At 43.7% G+C, this 21,884-nt stretch overlaps 1 protein-coding gene across 1 annotated transcript in view; it reads left to right on the top strand.

The window, feature by feature from the left end:
* Positions 1–10,954: 10,954 nt before the first annotated feature.
* Positions 10,955–21,884, top strand: part of PGBD5 (piggyBac transposable element derived 5) — a 71,950-nt gene continuing 61,020 nt past the window's right edge. The window contains exon 1 of the mRNA XM_064648842.1: positions 10,955–11,579. Coding sequence (XP_064504912.1) covers positions 11,144–11,579 — 436 coding nt within the window. The 5' untranslated portion in view covers positions 10,955–11,143. The remainder of the gene's footprint in view (positions 11,580–21,884) is intronic.

The following is a 21,884-nucleotide window of genomic DNA, read 5'->3' as shown; positions in this document are numbered from 1 at the left end:
GAAATAAGAGAAAGAAATAAGAGATGGATGGGTGCACTCTGTATTCAGCGTTGATCAAGGGAATAAGCTTTGTTTCTGAGTTAATGCAGAAAAAGTAAGGTAGTTATGGAGACATCTGAAATCCTGCCCAGAAAAGCCTTCACGGAAAGGAGGCTCCATGCTCATGCCAGAGAGGGATGCTTCTGATGGAGGATGCAACAACGTGGCCCAACATCTGTCTTGCGACAGGACATTCATGTGGCATCTGAGCATGGCATCTGGCACTCTCCATCAAGCAGCCTGACATACCCATCACCCAGCGACAGCACTAATCTCTTAATTAATGTGATGGGCATATATCCAGTCACTCTGAGCTGGCTGTCACTGCTAGAACAGCTCATCCAGCCAGCAGCTGGCTCTCTGCTGTCTGAAGTGCCTTTCTTAAAGAACATGTCAGAGCCTTCGTAAAGGAAAAAGGGGCACCAATAAGGTGGATCTTGTCCATGTCTCATGGGATGCAGCCTATGAGTCTGGTGAGCCTGCATTTTTGTTCTGTTTCCCATTCTGTGTACAGGCAGAGGAGGGGAAAAACTGCAAGTGCAAGCACTGACAAATGGAGGCTTCCCTGATGTGATCAGGGAAGATCACAGCCAGGTAAGAGTAATAGGGTGCAATATTATTGAATCATAGTTCCCACCTCAGATTATCTGGCCTAACTTATTTATTGATCTTGGTACCTGCTGCAAACACATATGCTCGTGAACAAGCGACCATTCATTGATGTGGCAAATTATAAATACGTTTATGTGATGAAGGAGTAGATGAACTGTCCTTAAAACATGGGTACATTGGTGCCAGACTCTTTTTGGTGGTGTCCAGCAACAGGACAAGGATCAACAGCCACAAATTAAAACACAGGAAGTTTCAACTCAACATGAGGAAGAACTTAACAGCACTGGAACAGGCTGCCCACAGAGGTCATGGAGTCTACCTGACTGGAGACATTCAAAACCCACCTGGACATGTTCTTGTGTAACCTGCTCTAGGTGACCCTGCCTTGGAAGGGGGCTTGGACTAGATGATCTCCAGAGGTCCCTTCCAACCTTAACTGTTATGTGATTCTGTGATTTTCCACAATTACAGAAATTCAAATATATGCCCTTATTCCTAAAGAAGTACACATATACAGTCAGCTATTTTGTTAGTAGTCTTTACTTATTATTTTCTCTCAGTGGAATCAATGTCTCTTTACTTAAACCACCAGACAAAAGGTGCCCAGTACTGAATGCATCTGCTTAACAAGCTTTGCGAGATAAATCTTGCAGAATATATATTTGGAAGTACATTTCCAAGACAGCTAAATGCTCAGGTTTCTCTTTTAGCTTTCAGTGTGCTTTTGTGTATTTCAAGATCAAGGAGATCTGAACTCACTGAACTAGAAGAAAGGGAACAGTGTTAAAGCCAGCAGATGATGGTTTGACTTCTACTCATCTTTGTAGAGTCTCTGCTTGGAAAAAAGGAGTTGAAATTAAACAAAGATTACTTAAAAGTATAAATTCAGCTACTTTCATCATACAGTACATTTAAGGCCATGAAATGACTAAACATTCAAAAATCACCCTAAGAAGTGTCCTTGGAAAATAATTGTATCAAATTATTAATCTACACTAAAAAAATTGGTTTGAGTTGTAATGCATCTGCCTGAAGCAAATGCCTACTTTACTAAGAAATTCAAGACTCCAGAGAAATGTAATTGACATACCAGTCTTTAAGTACTGCTAAGACTAATTGGTTTTGGGATGGGGGTATAATAGTGTCAGTGTGTTCCTGAGGTACCAGCTTGCCAATAGGTGTTAAAGTGGTTGAAGATATCCAGGATACAAAAGCGGTTGAGAAATTTTCTTGGGAAAGAGAGAGCTCAGAGGAGACACCTAGGAGCAGTAACTGAGGATGGGAAGAAACCATGAACTAGATTTTGCCTTCTTTCTGGAAGGCAATGACATGGGTTATGTAGGAAAACATAGGAAAACAGAGTCCCAGGAATGGCAGGTACAGATTTAGCCAGGGATGGAGGAAGGAGAGAAGCTTCAGGGACCATGGTGGCTCCGAGGCTATTCAGACCATGCCTGTGAGAAGGGCAAGCTGTTCCAAAGTACAGATTGTGAAGGAAGGCTGAGTCTACAGAGCAGCATGATTTTCCCTCTTTAATGGGTAAGGAATTGTACTCAGAAGAGAATGTTCCCTCTGCAATTGTAGCAATCCACTAACAATGATGACCAGGGGGAAATCAAGCCGTGAAACCTTTTTTTTAGAGTAATTACTATAAATTCAAAAAACCACAAGATATTTTTGTGTCAGTTAAGTCAGTCAGTTACTAATTCCTCATTACTTCCCAAACAGATACCAGGGAGTGATATTAATTTTTAATTTCTTTTCTATATTTTGAGAATGTAGGAGAAGAGAATTAAAAAAAACCAAACAACCAAAACCCAAAAAACCTAAAACCAAAGAGAAACGGCAGGCCACTGCATGAAAGGACTCCTAAAATAAAATATGCTAATTAAATCAGGGACAAAACCCCTACCGGTCCTGATGAGACAGGTGGGCCAAATGGGAGACAGACCAAGTCAGGCTGTGTTTAAGGGAAATGCAGGGAATCAGTGTGTCCTCAGCGTACAGGCAGCAAAGGAAGCTCTCATCTGTGACAGCAGACTTCCCAAAGGAAAAAACAATAGTTGTATAAAATGGAGAAGATGAAGAAAGATGAAGATGTTGTGTAAATCAGGAGAATAACACCATATTTCCTTATGTTACTTGTGCAATCTCCTCCAGGACCAATCTTACTTGTAAAGTGCTTTGAAAAGACAGGTGGCCCAGGTGAGGAAAAGTTAAGTGGGTACTGCAGTGTACAAATGAATGATTTGATAGCATGCAGCTAGATTATTTTGCAAAATATCTATTTTAAGCTTCAATAACTAAACTGGCCTTAAGAAGAATTTCTCTTCTTTAACTTTCTTTTATACTAGACTCCATGTTACAGTGCAACTTTGAGGGAGTAATAATTAAGTATCTGACAAATATCAATATCCCTCCAGAATTTAGTGAAAATCCAGTGCCTTTACCCACTGTGGTTTTCCATTTACTTCATGAAATTAAGCAGACTAGGACATGACACATGAACCACTGACAGATTTACAGTGGTAGCTGAATTACCATGAACATTCTGCTGCTTTCAGCATACACAGCTTTGCCAGGAAAACAATTACAGAAAAACAGTACTCACCTTGCACGATTTTTTTAGTATATATATTAAAAAGAACATGTAAAAGTTGTGTTTTCTTGTCCCTTTTTTGAGAAAACAGACAACAGGGAAGGCTAATACTCTGATGTAGGAACAAGTGCCTGTTCAAATCCAGGCCAATGTGCTCTGCCCAATTTTTGTAGAGTTCTGGTAGCTGGATGACGCTCTGATTGAAAAAGAGTGGTAAGTCTTCAGACAAACTACAACTTGAGTGTCTGACCAGTGACAGAATAAGTACAAAGACAGAATTGATCTCTACAAGCAGTCTCTGACAATTTACGAAGAGTAATCCCCAAGCAAAGCCACTAGAAAATGTTCCAAGGTCTCAGGAATGGGCTGCCACGAAGTCCCCGTGTAGAGCAAGTAGCTCTACACCATATGATCATGTTCTGCAATAAACTGAGATACAACAAGAAACAATGGCTTTATAGCTCATGTTGGATTTAATCTCTAGGCTAGTACTGTCAGGAAGAAGACAATGCAATAGCTGGGGCACTGCTGGCAGGCCTCTGCAGTGGTGATTCATTCAGTGATCCACCATGTAGCAATGACACGGCACACATGGAAGAGCAGTGCTCTGGCTTGAGTTGCTGCCTCTGGTCACTAACATTGCTTTAATGCCTCTCAGACCACATCATCTCCCTGCAAAAAAAAGGCTCAGAGTAGGATTCCATCACATAAGAATGTTCTCATGTTTTCTCAAATTAGTTGGAACAGGCTTTTTAAAAAAAATTTTAAGCTTCTCTGGAAAAGTAATCAACACAACACAAAACAAGGTCACCTAACAATGAAAAAACAAGGGAGTTCGACAGGGCTTACCCACCTGAATGAAAGTAACAGCCATTAACCAAACTATCTAAGCTACACAAAAGAAAAAACACCGAAAGGAGAACATAAATCTGACATAAAAGCTGATTTATATTATTTTTTCATTTTTGTAAAATTATTTTCAGCATTACATAGAGGGAGCTTCAAAAATTCATTTCGGTTAATAGTTTTCTGCATTTCTCAGTACCAAGAAGTCTGATTTTTATTTTGACAATATTCTTTGGAAATGTTCCTCTTTCGTATCACGACTGAATATTTGGAAAAAAAATGGCATGCAACTAAGCTGTTTCTGACAGAGGTTCATGAACATTTTTTTCCAGATGTCTTTTAAATATCCTATTTCTAACAACATTACAAGCTATTTAGAGACTTCATCTTCTGGAATTGGTAGTTCTCAGTGGTGCATCTCAGAATAGAAATTAAGTGTGCTGAGCCAGCAGCCAGTGACGTGTCCTGAAAGGGCCACTTGATGGGCCAAATCCTGAGAGCTGGGAAGTGTTTGTATATTTCCTTCACTGCTGCAGCAGTTCAATTACCCTCAAGAGCAAAGCCCACTTATTTTCTGATGGCTGGACTTTCAGCCTCTGCTTGGAAAAAGAAACTATCTCCTATGTGGTAGCAGATGTCAAACAGAAGGTACTTTGGAGATTAACAATTCTTTTTGTTAATGAAAATAGTCTGTCTCTTCTCTTCCCTGTCCCCTTACACATTTTCAGTATTGCCCCCTTTTATGATCAGATTTTGACTTCTGAAAGACTTCTTCTGCTGCAGCTATTTGGAAACTGATCTGTCTCATGTTTGTATTGATTGAACAGAGTGGGTAAGCTCTCTTAATATAATGGTGACTAACAGACATCTGCCACACTCTACGACTAGCATTATTCTGTCTTGTGAGAAGATGTGATTCCATTTCAGATCGTTAAGCAATTCAAATCACCCTATGCAGAAGACAATTTAACCTTTTCAGCCTCTTTTTTTTCCCCTCTGGAGAGTAGTTGAATGCCTTAAAAAATGTGATCAAGGGGGCTGCTTTTAACCAAAACATAAATGAATCTGTCTAGTATCTGATGAAATGCAACAGAGTGCAAGTTTAAACTTACTTTGCTAACCTGTACTGCTTTGCAAGGACTACTCATTTCAGTAGGATTAAAATTGTCCTATAGGTTACTACCACAAAAAAAAAAAAGGAGAAAAGAGATAATATCTTATGAGAAGGTTTAGCATAGGTTATTGACAGGTTGGAGACTAATCAGATAACGCTAATCAATGCATCTTGGCAACTGCAGGATATTGTATTTCCTAGCACAGGTAAATACAGGTAACTGTATTTCCTAGTGGCTTCATAGGGCATTTTAGGAAAAGATGCTAGAAACCAGAATGCATTTCCACATAGAAAAGAAAATTATGACAGATGACAAAGATAAACAACTTGAGGAACTGTTTCTGGGCATTGTGGCTCTTCTACCTACTCATGGGTTATGTTTTCTGTCTCCAAGAAGAGGTATTCATAATGTTAGCGTATATTTGTGGCCTCTCAATAGTATGTGATATATTCTAATAATATAATATTATTAATATGATAATATTAATGGTTTAATAATAATATATACGATAATTTAAACTAGTAATTAATTATAAAATATTTATTATCAAAGATTAATGTCATATTTAATGATTTTACCACTCTCGTGTTGGAAAGGTAAATTTACAAGCTGATACACAGAAAGAATGAGCACATTCTGCAGCTGAAGAACCTTTCCAGTTTGCACTGCAATGGGAAGATGCCAATGTAGTCTGTGGAGCAAATAGACAGAATATGGCTGTACCTATGCATTCAGGAAGACAGGCAGGCACCTGGCTTGGCAGCTGAAGCATCCTTCGAGAAAGATCTCAAGAAAGTGAACTTGGAAATCTGCAGGTTCTTAGACATAATTGTGAAGTTGTAGGTCCTGAGGAGCAAAGTTCCTATCACTAAGTTTGGGCATCAAGCTCTGCAAACTTAATAATCCTGTAGTGTGTTTTAATAGAATTAACTAGCTAAACAAAGAGCCTCCACATGGTACCACACTCCCAATCCCAGGGACTTTCTAGGTTCAACTCCCATGTTGATCAAAAGCTGAACATGACTTACACTCCAGGGGGGACATAGGCTCTTACAGAGCATTGGCTTAAGGACTGCAGCCTTTAACAGTGCTCCCCTGAAGTTCTACTTTACCGGATTAGGTCTTATTGGGAAGTGTGTGCATGGGGTCAGCCCTTTAAAAAGTGCATTTCAAAACTGCATGGTTTTCAATCGAAAAATAAGCACAGCATTACAGCACTCTGATTTTTGAGTGACAGCACAGCTCTGTGCTTCTGGCCTGCTGCACACATAGTTTCTGCTTCATGCGCACACCAGAGAGCCAGGCAGGACTTCTGCACACCATTGCAGCGTACTTTATGGACCCTCCATAAATTATTGATGAAACAGCTAGTTTTCCACGCATGCATGAGCAACACACCTTATCTTTCCCTTTGGAGTTTAGGTGAGACTTGTTCATAATACACCTTTTGCTAAAAATGTACTGGGCATGCACAAAACATGGTTTCCAAAGGTTTTTAAGACAAAAATCAAGCGTTCATCACTGAAATACTGAAATTGTTCTGCTAAATTTTAAATTTCAGCCTACTCCTTCTTCAATATTAGAAGTGTCAAAAATCACCTCTCCCTTTCATACTATGAGAAAAAACCCATATTAATTCCCCTTCTCTCATGTGAAAACAGTAGCTTGCTTTTTTCCTTGAGTTTTGAGTTAATGTCGTATTTGGGGAATGTTAAATACCAATCCAAGAAATATAGGGTTCAAACACTATAAAGCTGCTGGAAAACAGAAAGCAAAGAGGAAATACCTAGGCAAGCATTTTTATTGCATCCAACATTCCATATGCTGTAAATACTTGATGAGTTTCAAATAAAAAAAAAAATAAACTCATCTATTATCAATGTTATTTTTCAAGTTGTAGGGAGGATGAGAAAGAGCTCCACAACAACCTGCATGGAGCAGTATATTATGCAGGGCAGTGAAGTGGCCAATCAATCCCTACAGAGCTGCTTTTCCCTGTGTCCTGTTGCAAGGCACAATACAGAAACCTTTATGAAAGAGTGTGGAGAGCAATGTAACAGGACTGGTTGTGGTCTTACAGGTTTCTTCCCTGCAAAGTAGGGACATCACATGAGGATGTGCTTGAGAATCAGCTTGAACCACGATCTCTTCCAGGGATGGGACAGCCCTTCCTTGCCCTTCTCTCAGGGGCTTTGGAGGAAACAGTCTGCTGGTCGAAGTCATTATTGTTTTAAGTCTTGATGAAGCCTTTTTCCCAAGTTTTCCTGCTCACCCAAGGCAGTGCAGTAATGGAAGAAGGAACTGGAGCCTATTGGCCTCATGCTGGATGAACAACTCGACTCTGACACTACAAACTCCTTTTAGGGGGGCATTGAGATGGAAGACAGTTTGAAATTCAGATTCTGGGCTGCACTTTCAGAGCAGAGGACTAGAAAAGAATAATTATGAAACCTGATTAAATATTATTCCATTTCAATGTATTTGTGATATGAAAGGACCAGGCACACACTAGATCTTAGGTCTACAAACCCTGTGAAATCAATAGGAAGTGAGGAAGCTTAAGTAGGAAACAGAAATGTCAATATTCTGTTGGACCTAGGCCATGGTTTGATAAGGTAAAATATAGTGCAAGATGGCACAAGACCCTTCCTCAAAGAGCTAACTATGAAGAATAAATTACTGAGAAGTGACAGGACTTCCCACTATCACAGTATTAACCTTACAGATCAGCAGGGCCAGAAGGAGTGTACAGAAGGCACCTTTGCTGTAGCAATAAACCAGAAAACTTCAAGGAAAAAGAATCCAAACATTTTCTCTGTAGGCAAATTAAAAGTGGATCCACAGGTTGCCATGGCTACAAAAGTCCATTTACTCTAGTAGTGTTTTCTAGCGGCTAAACACAAGTTTAAGTGACTAAGGAGAAAACAGGGCTCTGGTTATACTGTTCCATTAGGTTTATATAATTAAATCTTTCAAGTGCAAACCACCACTGGTGACCGTTGTCTGAATTGTTCATAAAAACCCAATGGACTGATGAAACCATTTTTAGAACCACCTGTCATATCTCTGTGTTTCTGCAATCGTTTGGGATCAAATGACTACTAGCATGTCACACATGGCAATTTTCACAATCCAGAACTCTCATTTTGGGTTACGGTAATCTAATTAGCAGTTTCCATGGCTGGTCTAAGGGGAACATGTGAAAAGCTCTGTCTTAGACCATGAGGCAAGCAAAAACCTTAGGCACCCCGCCCTATGTGGGAGCCTCCATAGTCCTATCTCAGAAAAGTGATCTTACCTTCCCATGCATGCAGAGAGTTTCTCTGCTTGTGGAACAGGCAGAAGAGTGATTTGTCTTTGTATAGACTAAGCTGAAAGAGCGGAAAGTTCCACCAACAAAAATTGAATGTGTGTGTACGGCAGGAGACTTCATCATTAAAATGTCATGTTGGATTGGTAGACGCAAGGGTCAGTCCTGCCCCTGTCTGTCAGCGCAGTAGTCTCCTCCCAGAGCTCTTGTCTCCAATATTCTCTTAAAAATAATGAACACTTCTAACGTTTGGCATGCCATTAGGAGGGAAAATCCTGGCAGTGTGCATCAGACAGCTGTGAATGGAACCTGGTTTTGGCGTAAAGTGTGCAAGAGTTGGGAGAAATTGTCCTCGCTGCAACAAGCAGATAGAGGTGGCTGTGTGGGTTTCTCTGGTCACTGGACTGTTCCCATGAATACTTTTGCTGGGAGTCTATCGTGATAAATCTTTTTCTGTCCTGGGCTTCAGAGCACTCCTTCCAGCTGTTGTGTTTTACAGAAAAAACCCAGTAAATTTAAAGACATCTGAGAGTCTATGGGCACTTTCATAGAATCTGGATGCCAAGGTGAATTATACGTCACCTGGATGAACACCTCCATCCTTCCACAAGCTGGTCACTCATCATTACCAGCAAGAAAAGTTTTGCATATCCAGTCTTGACTTCCCATCAGGGTATTCTGAAGGCACGGGGTGGCAAGGATCAATTAAAATAATAGCTTGGCCTATAGAGTTGTGATTTCTGGTGACTAGTGAGATGAAACAAACCCAGTGCAATGCCAAATTGCCGGCTAAGTTGGCAGAGCTTGCAATAGAAAAAAAAAATTAAAAATCCATTTGTATATAAACTTAGTAATATTTTAATATAATCAATAAGACACTTTTGAGATTTTTCAAAGTAGAAATACAGCTTAAATCTCACCCCTCAAATTACACTGAGTTTTTCTGTTTCCTTAAGGATGCACAGGAGACACATTCTTTTCTCTGTATTTGGCTGTATGCACTATAAAGAACTTCAAAGTTTAATGAAGCCATTACAATTTAAAAATACCTAAATAGAACACAAGATTGGTCTTTTAAATACCTACAGAGTTCAGCTTTTATAATTTTCCATGTTATGCTAGAGTCCTTCAGAACCATGAGGACATTAACCTTCCTTTTTTAAAGACAGAAACATTCAGTGCTATAAAACTTGTTAAATCTGTAGCACTACCAGATCTTCAGATCAACCTACACTGAAAGTTTGCATGAAAAAATGCAAATAATATGCCGTCCCCTGCCCCCCCCAGTTGCATACGATAGATCCACAGAATCCGATTACTGTTTACTTTGAAAGTGCTGCTGTGAAAGGGTGGGCTCGATAGCTGCTATCGCTGTTGGCAAGAAGGGAGGCAGGGACTGTCGCCTTAATGAGTATTTGTACAGTAACCAGCACAGCGGGATGCCCAATAGCAATAATAATAAACCTTGATCAGAGATTTCATACATTCTGGTAACATCAGACAGACTCTTCTGACTCCTGCACAACCAGGGGCCTCAGCTACTGTATGAAATCCTTAGATTACTCCAGAGATACTTCTGAATCATGTTTAACTGACCCAGCTAGGGCACGGGTGTTTTCACTTTCCTCATTTTACTTGTGCCACGATATTGCTTTTAGATCAGTGGTAATTTGGGAAGAATGGTTACTTCACACTGTACTCACTTCAGAAACCAACCTACATGCCGCAGGCGCTCAGCCCCACAACCTGCAGAGAGCTGGATGGGCAGGAGTATGTGTGCCACTCCAGACCAGAGCAAAGCCTCCCCGGAGCCCAAGCCCGGCGGCAGGCCCAGCAGCCAGCGAGCATCTGGTGACAGGTGTCCCACAGTCCTGTGCTCCAGCACCTTCCCCACTTTCCTTCAGGGTCCGCCCCAGCGCGGGAGCTCTGTGCCCTATTTTGGGGCAGCGACATCAGGGCCCCGACTGCTCACGCTCTCGTGCATGAGGGGCTGTGTGGCCCCGGCCACGCCGTCGGGGCTCGGACCCGCCAGGTCAACCCCTCAGCGCCTTTCTGCTCCCAGCCCTCCGCCCCCCCAGGACAGCGGGAGCTACTGACGGGCCCGCAGGCACCGAGGCCAGCGCTCCTGTCTCTGCCCTGCGCGGCTGCAGCACCGCGGCGGCGGACAGCTCCGGCCGGGGCCGGGAGCGGGAGCGGGAGCGCACCCCCCTCCCGGCGGCGGGGCGCAGCGGCGGCCCCGCGGCAGCCGGCGCTGTGGTTTTAAGTGGGTGGAGCGGCGACAGGCGGCGGGCCGGGCGGTGGGCGGCCCGCGCTGGCCCGCGGCGCCCATATAACCCCACCTCCCGAGCGCGGAGTGCCGCGGCAATTGGCTGGATGTGGTACTTGGAGATGTTGAGCTGGCTCCTTCCCCCCATGTCCCTGCACACACACAGGGGCGGGTGGTGCGGGCGGGAGCGGGAGGCAGGGCTCAGTCCCGGCGGCGGCGGCGGCGGGGCTTCCCCGACTCGCTGCCTGCCCGCCGCCGTGCCCGAGCCGCTCCTACTGCTGGGCTGCTGCCTGCGGCCGCAGGACCCGACCGAGCCGGGCCGAGGGGAGCGCGGGCGGCTGCTGGCGGCGGCCGAGATGATGGCGGAGGGCGGCGGCGGGCCGGCGCGCAGGAAGGCGCTGTCTCTGCTGGAGGCGGCCCGATCCCGCTACGAGAGCCTGCAGATCTCCGACGACGTCTTCGGGGAGTCGGGCCAAGATAGCAGCGGGAACCCCTTCTACAGCACCTCGGCCGACTCCCGCTCCGCCGCCTCTTCCCAGGACGAGGAGGACGACGAGGAGGACGAGGGGCGCCCGGGGGCGCCAAGCCCGCGGGGCAGGGCGGCCCGGCGCCGCTCTCCCCGGGCGGCGGCCACCCCGGCGGAGCGGCGGCGGCAGCAGCGGCAGGTCTGCGGCGGCAGCGCCGTCCCGGGCGGCCCCGGCCCTATGGAGGAGGAGGAGGAGGAAGCGGAGAAGGGGGGCTGGACCCGATCGCTACGAGACGTCCCACCCCCTCCCTTCAAGGATGGCAGCGGTACGAGGAGGGCAGGCTGCCGGGGCCGGGGGCGGCGAGCCTGGGCGGCCATTGGGGTGCCCGTGCGGGGTGCCCGGAGCGCGGCCCTCGCGTTCGGGTCGCGGCGCAGCCGTGGGACGGAAAGCCCCGTGGGCCCGGCTGCCGGCCTGGGCTGCTGCCCGGCCGCGGGGGCGGGAGACGGCAGGTGCCTCCTGCCCGGTCCCTTCCCGGGAGCGGCCCCCCCGTCCGGCTGCTGGTGCCCACGCGAGTGGGAGGGCGAGGAGAGGCCGCGTGTGCTTAGTCACAGCCCTCCCCTCCCCGGTGGGGCTGTGGCCGTGCCCCAAGCCCGGCAGCGCCGGGTCCACCGCGAGAAGCAGACAGTACGGGGTGCCCAGGCCCCCGCTGTGGCTGTGCTCCGGTGCGCGGGTGGCTCCTCGTCCCCACTCTCGGGTGGGGAAAGCCGCTGGTCAGGGCGCTGCGGGTGACCTGCCCTGCGCTGTGCAGAAGGGCTCTGGGAATGGGACTGGGATTCCCCCTGGCTGCAAGGTGTTCTCTGCGGCCGTCCCTGACCTTAACCCTTCTAGTGTGACTTTTGGGCAGAGCGAATACCAAGAGAGTGGTGAAATGACACGGCTTGGCGTGCAGTAGCAGTGCACAGCACGGAGATCTCCGTGGACTGGCTGGTGTGGAGAGCTGCACCACTGGTTTGCCAGGAGAGCCATTATAACATATCTCTCTGCAGGCCTCGACAGCCAAGTTGACTGTGCAGTAGAGCAGCAAGGCATTGCAAAAAAGCGGTTAATGGCTATGAAGAGCTGGGATGTGAAATTCAGCATTTGCATCTGAGAATAAGATGTGATGATTGCTGTCAATTGAATTGACAGTTTGCCTGGCCTGAGGTTGCTTGTCTTTGCTTTTTTTCAGTAGTGTTTAATTCCCTCATTTTGCTGTTGAAAATAAATGCTGAGGAGTAGTGTGCTAAAATTTGTGCAATGAGGCAGGCAGAAACCTGTCTGAGGAAGCAGCTTGGGATGAGGGAGGAAGGTGGGACTAGCACTGGAGCCCAGAGAAAGTTCAGTTGCGTTTCTGACAAATGTGCAGATAAAAGCTATCTACCTCTAGAAATAGGTAGACCCTGTAAAACGTTTAAAAATCACCGTTAGGTACCTCTGTAAAGAACTCCTAGGTTTTATTGAAGGTTCTTATTCATAAGCATATCTAAGATGAGGCTTTGGACCATAAGCTTCATGGCGTGATGCTATTTCAGCATCAATTTTCATTTAATTTCTCTGCCTTTGATGGCTTATTTCTTCATATCATTACTTTATAGTAATATCCTTTTTAACACAGAATTGGGATTACTGTTTTAATACTGGTTTGGAAAAGAATTGAGTTGGTGACCTGTTAATCTGGGAATTCATGTTTCCTTTGAAATAAAGGAGTCAGATTTATGGTTGACAGAAATAATTTAGATGTTTCGTGAGGAAGGTGTATCTATATTGCTGTGAATATTTCCCCCAGTAATAATAGATGGAGAAGAGGTTGCTGCTGCCCTTTCATTCTGTTGATCATGATGATAGATGCTGCTTTTTCTTCATAGCACGGTGATTTGGTTTGGCGGAAGTTCAGTTAGTGTCGTGATTTGATATATGTGAAACATGTACCCTCTGTGATATTTTTATTTTTGACTACTCATATTTTAAGCTGTGGAAACTACTGCATTGCATATAACTGAGCTCTTATAATTCTAGTTTGTACATTGACTGCTTTAAACCATGCAGATATCATCACTGGAGTCATGCTAAACATACATGTACTGGCACCCTTGTTGCTTCATTGGACACTGTTCTGACCCAAAAGTTTGGATTCATACATCCTGAGGAAAAGGTCTCCACTGAGGTGAAGACAGCTGTTCTTTGCAGTGACAACATGTCTTTCAGTTCCTAATGGAGTACAAGCAAGAAATACAGGGTCAGACAGAGCACTGACAAGTCTGTATTCTCAGTTCAAATATGCTGGATGTAAAATGCTTTCTTTCTAGGTTCTGAGATTAAAAGGAAGAGGTTTACGTGAGATTGAGATAAAAAATATCTTTGGTTAGCATCAAAACTTCAGAGTGTGGCCTTTTGGTCAAAATCTCAAGATTTGCCTAGTAGCAAGTACTTGATATCATCTGATGCCAGAAGACAAATGTCTCATGAGACTTCAGCCCCATTGATGCTGGAAATAAATCCTTGAATCAGACTAGGATCAAAGCTACTGTCAACCTCTGGTTTGGGAGACTGCCCCTTCATGAAAGGGACGGTGTGGGGGAAGAAAAGATTTAAGTTAGTTAATGAGAATGAGCTAAAGCTCCCATGAGAAAAAATAAAGACCCACTTAGAAAACTCATGGTCTTTTTAACTACAAGTAGAAAACACTATAACTTCTTTTTTACCTTTTGAATAAATTACTTAATACTGCCTTTCCCTTCCAAGTCTCAGTATTAAATTTATGTCTTTAAAAAGGATTGTATCCATCCCTAGATTTAATCTTGAGCACAGACAGGCTAACTGATACTTCATCCCAAAAATATACTAGAGACCCAGATGTGCTGGGGGCTGCTGGCAGTGTGTTAGATGGTTCAGTATGTCCTCAATCTGCAGTCAGTCACTGCGTGTATTCATGGTGACGCCTGCCTTCCTTGTGTGGCAGGTTCTGACAAACTGGGAAAGGTCTGACTTGACTTATATGTGTGGAGATAAGTGACTGGCATTGCAATGCAACACAGTGCTGTTTGTGTCCCAGATTTTTGTTTTCTGCCCCTTCTTCAGGGATCTCCAGTTACTGTTGTTCCTGTTCCATTTAATAAAAATAGTGGGTACTTAGACTCCATGGGGGGGAAAAAAACCCAAAACAAATCAGCATTAATAGCTGTAGCTGACTTCCTTTGTTGAAATCCAAAATAGCTGTTAACTTTAACACAGAGGTTAGAACAGATGGCTTTCTGGCACTTTGTGTTATTTCAAGTTAAGCTAGTCTGTGAAATCATTCTTTTAGTTGCTGAGAAAAATCCCAACCATATTGTGGTGCCCTGATTTTTAAACTGGTAACTTGTGGCACTGTGTAGTTCTAATTAAAACAGATTGAGGAACAATTGCCTGTCACAAATATTAAAGCAGTAATGTGAGTTCTGAAGTACTGGGATATCAGTAATGGGTAGGAGATCTTGGAGGCAGTTGCTGAAATGCCTTTCCTTCACAAAGAGCTCCTGGCTACAGGAGGTCACTGTGTGTGTTTGAAAGGCTCATGGCATCCATGATCTAATGTTGGATCCAAGGTTATTGAGCTGGTTGTAGAGTGCAAAAGAACAAACTGCTGCTAGGATAGGGAAAGCATAATTGAACTAGAGAGAGAGAGAGAGCAAGCAACAACTATTACAAGCTAGTATATGCCAGCAACTCAATGCAAACACTTCATTTCTGGTCGCTCCTGCCTCAGATTTAATTGGTGTGCTCTTCCTTCAGGAGTAGGGTGGCTCTGGGTGATGCTTTCCCTTGTTAGCTCAGTAATCTGACCAGGAACTGTTTGGTAATAGATAGGGGCAGTATTGGTCTGGTTGTGGAGGTCTTAAAAGGTGCAAATATCCTGATATTGCTGCTCCTTGATTTTCCTGATTTGAGTTAGCTGGTGTTTTCTTCCTAGGATCCAATGGTTCCTATATCCATATAGTTCAATGACCAGAGAATTTGACCTCAGATGTAGGAGCACTTGTTTACTGTTACGATGTTATGTTATTGTTATGCTTTAAGGTGGCAACAGTAGCAGGGAAGCCTAAGCTAAAGTTAATGTTGAAGTCCTCAAAGTTATGGGCAATTAGTGCTACTGTTTCCTTCATTTTCTATGCCCTCCAAACCCTATTCTTAAGCCTATACCCAAGGACAAAATGTTAAGAATGTTCCTTGTTCAAAGACCATAGCAGCTTCTCTTTGAGTTGCATTTAGAGAGTGAAAGTAGCTTTTATGGATTTCCAAAGTATTTTTCCGAAACATTAAATGTACTGTAAGTTACCTTTGAAGAACATGCTCCGGTAGAACAGCATGCTCTTGGGAAGAGGTCACATAGACCATGTTTAGCAATCTTACCATCTTGAAGAGGTTTAAGCAAATATTTAAAGTAGATTTTAGTTCAAGAGCATGGACAGGCAGATGGGAAGGCAGCATTCCAGCAGCAAGAAACCTGGAGGAAGAACTCTTGGGTCAGGCTGGGCCATAAAAGAGGGACATATATGTACTACCACCTAATAGTTGTGGTGAATTGGATCAAATCCAGAATAGAATCTGAAGGTTTTAGTCTTACTATATTGATGTCAATATCTAAAGATTCTAGAGGAAAAAAAGTATGAAAGCTACTTAGTCACTTATGGTGAATTCTGCTTCAGAAACATCTGGGCCAAATTCTCTGTCTGTAAGTGGATAAAGTGACATAGATGTGACTTGTTCTTGCTTAATTATGTCATCAGAGAACTTAGCTACTTTTGACTTGCATAACCATACTGGGAAAAAAGACATATCTGTATAATCTGTTCTTACATTCTAATTAGAAATTACTTATAATGACAGTATCACAACACTTCCAGGAGGATATGATAAATATGTCACAAGGATGTACATTACTACTTTGCAAAGCCTTTATAGGATGACTTAAAGGCTTGAAGTTTTGCTAAATAAGTGAATTATGCAAAGGCTTAATATTTTCTATGTCTTACAAAACCTAGATGTGCCTTTCAGGAGGCTTTACGACTTTAGAGCACATTTTCCTGCTTCCGTCATGACTGAAGTGAACAAAGTACATGTGACAGCCTTATTGATTCTAAAATTTAGTGCAACTTAGCTATCTGTGTTCCCTTCTTCCTTTTGCCTATACCTCTGCCATTAAACGTGCATTTGGGGAATACCCGAGTGTGTAGATAAACTTCACAGAAAAAAACCCAAACCTGTTCTTCTCTGCTTTTATGAAGAGAGTGTGTTTTGGTCAGTACTTGAGATATGAAAGTCTGTAAGCACTGCAGATCAAGGTCTTCTCCATAGACACCATCTAGCCTTTCACAGAGAAAAAGCATATTTACTCCTAGATCTTTCATTGCATAAAATGAGTCTTTTCTCCTTGCAGCTGTTGATGGGGTCATTTAAAAGAAGTAGATCAGTTCCTGCAGCCACTCATGTCCTTTTGTCGACATCCCAGAAACCGTACAGCAAATAATTTCCTTGTCTGCATACCTTTAAGTCAATCTAGAGAGCAAGTCAGCCTCTCTGCTGAGTCTAATGAGGATACTAATAGTGGAGCTGATTTGATAACTCTATATAGACTGCTAGGTCACAGGAAGTTGTCCTGGATGCCACACACTTAAAAGAATCTGGAAATGTCTCTTAGGTGTTCTTGTTTATATAGGTGTTTTGTTTCTCTCCTGTGTTCAAGCTTCTAAAATTTTGGAGTAGATGGATTTAGCAGTTTAGAAATACAAGGTACTTCCCAAAGGGAAGGTAATCATAGAAATAATTACACATCCTAACTAGAGGTCAGTGGAGTATAATCACTGAAATACCTCTTTCTTCTGAGTACTGTTAAAATCGGGCATGTTATTAGAAAACAGAACAGGTGGACTCAAAAGGAATGCATGGCTAAGACAAGTGCATGAGAATACTACTGTTTGACATCTCGCTTCCTTGTGGCAAGGCATCCTTTTTAGGAGCTTATCCAATATCCCACTTCATATTCCTTAAAGAACAGCATGTTAATCAGTCACTGGCTCTGTTTGAAAATGAACAAACACATAGCTGAGTAGGACTTTAAAAAATTAAGCCAGAGTTCCTTGTCAAGAGATTGTGGGGAAATAGGCTTGGAAAGCTCCTGTGATTATTTTGGCTCTCTATAAATTACTCCTGGATTATCATTGTATTTTCTGTGAAAACAACTAATATTAATGTCACGTGATAGAAAACATGCTCTTGATTCTGCTTTCTTGGATAACATGAGGGATTCACATGACCTGTATTGACAAACTATACTTGCTATTAGGAAGGACAGAGAATAAAACCAAGCAACTTCTATTCAGCAAGCAATGCAAAGCTGTAACTTTGTTTGCAGCTGCAAACTGGGCAAGTTGAAGAGTAGTTGATGGGGCACACTGTAAGGATGCAAAAATCATGTCAGAGGGGGATAAACAGGAGATACAGAAGCCAAGAATATGAGGTACATCTGTATGGATGGGGAAATTAGCTGTGTATTGGACGGGAAGATTACTGGACTGACATAAAAGATACAGTGGGTACAAATGGAAGTGTTATTTCTAGTGAAGAAAAAGCAGAAAAAAGACGTAAAGCAGCTGCTGTTATAACTGTGATTCATTTCTGATTACATATGGCAGGGAGGTGGGTGTGTATGAAAGATTAAATTGAAGCAAAAAATGAGAATATCTTCCTCTTCTTAAGTTGCTTGCAAAATTCACCATTGTGGAAAGTCTGATCATCTCTGCTTTTTTTGGAAAGGTAGTAGATGCTGGCTAACTTCCAAGTGGGTAGCACTTGTAGGTGTGCAGTCTGGGGTCAGCATGTAGCTGTGAGTGTGTAGCTATTCCCACTGATGTCATGGTGCTGTCAGCTCCTGGATGCACCCTGCTGATACAGGGCCTTGGAAAATGGTAATCATGTCAGTTCATGCCCAGAAAAACTACTTTGAAGAGGTTGTATGTATTGAAACTCGTATGCACGTAGGCATATAGGATCATGGAATTGTTATGGTTGGAAATGACCTTTAAAATCATCAAGTCCAACTGTCAACCCAGTACCACCACTATGTTCACCATTAAACCATGTCCTCAAGTGCCATATTCACAGGTTTTTTGAACATTTGCAGGGATGGTGACTCCACCACTTCCCTGGGCAGTCTGTTCCAATACTTTACAACACTTTACATGAAAAAAAATTTTCTAGTTTCTAATCTAAACCTCCCCTGGTGCAATTTGAGGTCACTTCCTCTCATCCTGTCACTAGTTACGTGGGAGAAGAGACCAACCCCCACCTGGCTACTCCCTCCTTTCAGGTAGTTGTAGAGACTGATAAGGTTCCCCTGAGCCTCCTTTTCTCCAGGCTAAACACCTCCAGCTCCCTCAGCTGCTCCTCATAAGACCTGTGCTCCAGACCCTTCACCAGCTCCATTGCCCTTTTCTGGACTCACTCCAGCACCTCAATGTTCTTCTTGTAGTGAGGAGACTGAAACTGAACACAGGACTTGAGGTGAGGCCTCACCAGTGCTGAGTATAGAGGGACAATCACTGCCCTGGTCCTTGATGCCTGTGCTGAGGCTAAAAGAAAAAAAACTCAGGAGCAGTTAATTGAGGGTGAGATAAGGAAAGGGTTTAATTTGTGCTTTTCAAAGGACTTGTAGCTTGCTGGACTGTATTCCTGGACAGGATCACTAAATGAGACCTTAAACTGAAGAATTTTTCTTATTTTTTGGCCACTATAGTTACTCCTTGCTTCTAAACTTGTCCTTTTACATAGTTTTTGGTTGGTTTGAGATGAAGCAAAATAGTGTTTGAAGGTTTACACTTGTGAGATCTGCATGAATTCCCTCTTGTCACTGGCTTTGAGATGAAAAGAAATTAAGCATTAAAATTTGGGATGTGTTTAAGTGATATGTAGCTATTTTCATGGGGCTAACAATGTTGCAAATAGTTTCAGTCCTTTCTTTTAAGGGTCTTTAAAGAAGGGAGGTGGCTTTAAGCATATCATAAACCTCCCCCATTGGGAAAAGAGTGATGGGTTTTGGAGTAAATGACATCATACTCTTTCCACTTGATGGGGTTGTAGTTGATGAATAAGGAATGACCTCTCAAAAAAGGCCTTTCTGCATCTGCTTCTGTACTACTGGGTAATGACTCACATTTAAACTGACATTAGAGGTGGTCTAAAACAGCATGTCAAACCTCTACAGCAGCCCCCTGTCATTGTACCCTGTGGGGTGTGGGGGCTCCCTACAGGCAGGGTGCTATGGGGGCTCCCCTGGGGGGTCTGTCAGAGCAGGGCTTGGCAGCCAGGGCCCATTCTACCACCCCAGCAGGACAATTGCAGCCAGGGGCACTGAGACAGCCCCAGGCACTGGGCACCTCCCTGGGGACAGGCCGAGGCTGGGTCAGGATGTGGGCGTGGGTGGGCCTGGCTTGGTGGGGCCCATGGCTGGGCAGGGCTGTGCCAAACTGCAGCCTGGCCCTCATGGGGTGGGGGCTGATGCCCTGGAGGGCTGACATGGGGACCTGGGCCAGGAGGGCCAGGTAGGGACCGTCAGGCATGGTGGTGACCTTGGGGCACTGGCAGCAGCTCCTTGAAACAAACTCCTTGGCAGAAGCCATTACTTTCTATAATGTCTTTTCCACAAAAAAGATGTTCAGAAGGAATTTGTCAGTGCTCAGTTGGGCCGTCCTTCTAACCCCCTTCACAATGGCTCTGGGTTCTCTGTGCTCTGTCTGTACAGCTCAGGCTGTTGGTAGTCAGCCATTCTCTCAACTGTGGAGAACCTGGCTGGTTCCACAGGGTGACTGGGAGATAGTACAGTCTTTCTGTTTCATAGGTGCCCTGCAAGCTCCTTTTGGTTGAAATTACCTTTGGTGTTTATTTTTCATGTATGAAACAAAGTACCAGCTTGTGATGGTTTTGGTGCGTGAAGCAGTTGTGCAAAATTAGGAGCTTGCTGAGCCTTGCAGAGGCCCACCCTGATCACTGCATTCCATGACAGACTTACTGCCTTGTTTTCTGTGCTGAATTCTTGAGGCACGAATCATCTCTGCAGTACCAGCTCCAAGTTTCACATTGTGCTTTGTGTTACACTACAAACATTGCAGAGATTAAAATATATAATGGGGAGAAGCAAGCAGATGCAGAAACCTCTGATTGAATAAATACTATCTAGTCTCTGTCAGGTATTCTCACTAAAATTGTCATAATGGCAAATGCCTGTTTGTCTCCATTTGAATTGGGCATGTCTGGCCCAGCATCTCCAAAAATGTGTCTCATAAGAATCTGGCAAAAGCTTAAATGTTCTGATGGAAGAATTTTTATTTTTGAGAATTTGAAAGTTCCTTCCTGAATGAAGCTGCGGTTATTGAATTTGTTTATTAAATGTTTTGATAGCATGAAGTTGGAAGTGACTCCATGTACACTGGAGAACAAGCTGGGAATTTCCAAGGTTCTTCATAGCCTGGAATAACCTGGTGTGGGGGGCATGAGGGCATGGTGCAAGAGGGAAATGCTTAGTGTGAAGGCAGCAGTGACTAACAGCAGGAATGGAAAATGAAGGAGAAGAACTGTCTAGGAGAAAAAAGAACTGGATGTTGAAGCTGAACACCAGACAAGTGTGACTCAGTGTCATGTTGTTGTGAAAAGGCAAACATCCTCCCCAGCTATTTAAACGGAGTGTACAAGACTTGAAATGAGACTGGTTTGCCATTTAGGAGAGAGAGTGTGGGTCACCAGCCCAGGTGAGAAGCACACAGTTAACTGAAGAGAAAGGACTGAGAAGCAGAAACTCTACTAACCTGGCCGCCTCTTAGTATTCAGGTTTAAAGCTAAGGGGCTGTGTGGATAAGTAAGGGCTATTATAGGAAAGGGAATTATCTGCCTTACCTGCTCTGAAAACTGAATATAAGGAATAATGGGTATAAATTGATGGATAATTAAATCAGACATGATAGAAACTCTAAGACAGTGCAGGACTGCAGAAGATGAAATGTGTCACTGAAAACCTAAGAACAAGTGTCATTAACCTTTTGTATCTGTTGTAATAGACTGACTCCGGTATGTGTGCTGAATGGGGATAGAGGCCTTGGGCTGAAGGACTTCCTGAGGTCCTCTCTAGCACTCTTTTCCTTTGTTTTAGATTGGTTAAGATAAATGCAAACACTAGGGAAGCTGCTTTAGTGGCAAGTTGTATGTTGGAATGTAGTAGCTTATGAGAAAGAGCTGTGTGCTTGCAAAAGGCCACCTGATCTGTTAAGATGAACCTACCTCCTTCGCTTTGCCCAGGTAAAGTGGTCCAGGCACACATGATGGTTACTTAGGGTATTGTTCCCACCCTCACTTCTATGGTAATAAGTTGTGTGTTCATGAACTTTGTATCTCTACTCAAAAGACCTATTCTGAGGCTCCTTCTTTATGTTAAAAGCACTAATCTTCTTATGATAGGGATACCTGATATGACACTATCCATATTTGGGAGATTAGTAATGCTACACTCTGGAAGCAGTTACTGTATCATCCAGTGGGGTCTAAGTTTGTACATGCCTTTGTTTAT

The sequence above is a fragment of the Pseudopipra pipra genome, chromosome 3, assembly GCF_036250125.1.
Source record: "Pseudopipra pipra isolate bDixPip1 chromosome 3, bDixPip1.hap1, whole genome shotgun sequence".
NCBI classification, from domain to species: domain Eukaryota; kingdom Metazoa; phylum Chordata; class Aves; order Passeriformes; family Pipridae; genus Pseudopipra; species Pseudopipra pipra.
The sequence above is the reverse complement of the archived record's forward strand: the minus strand, read 5'-3'. Positions and strand labels throughout refer to the sequence as shown.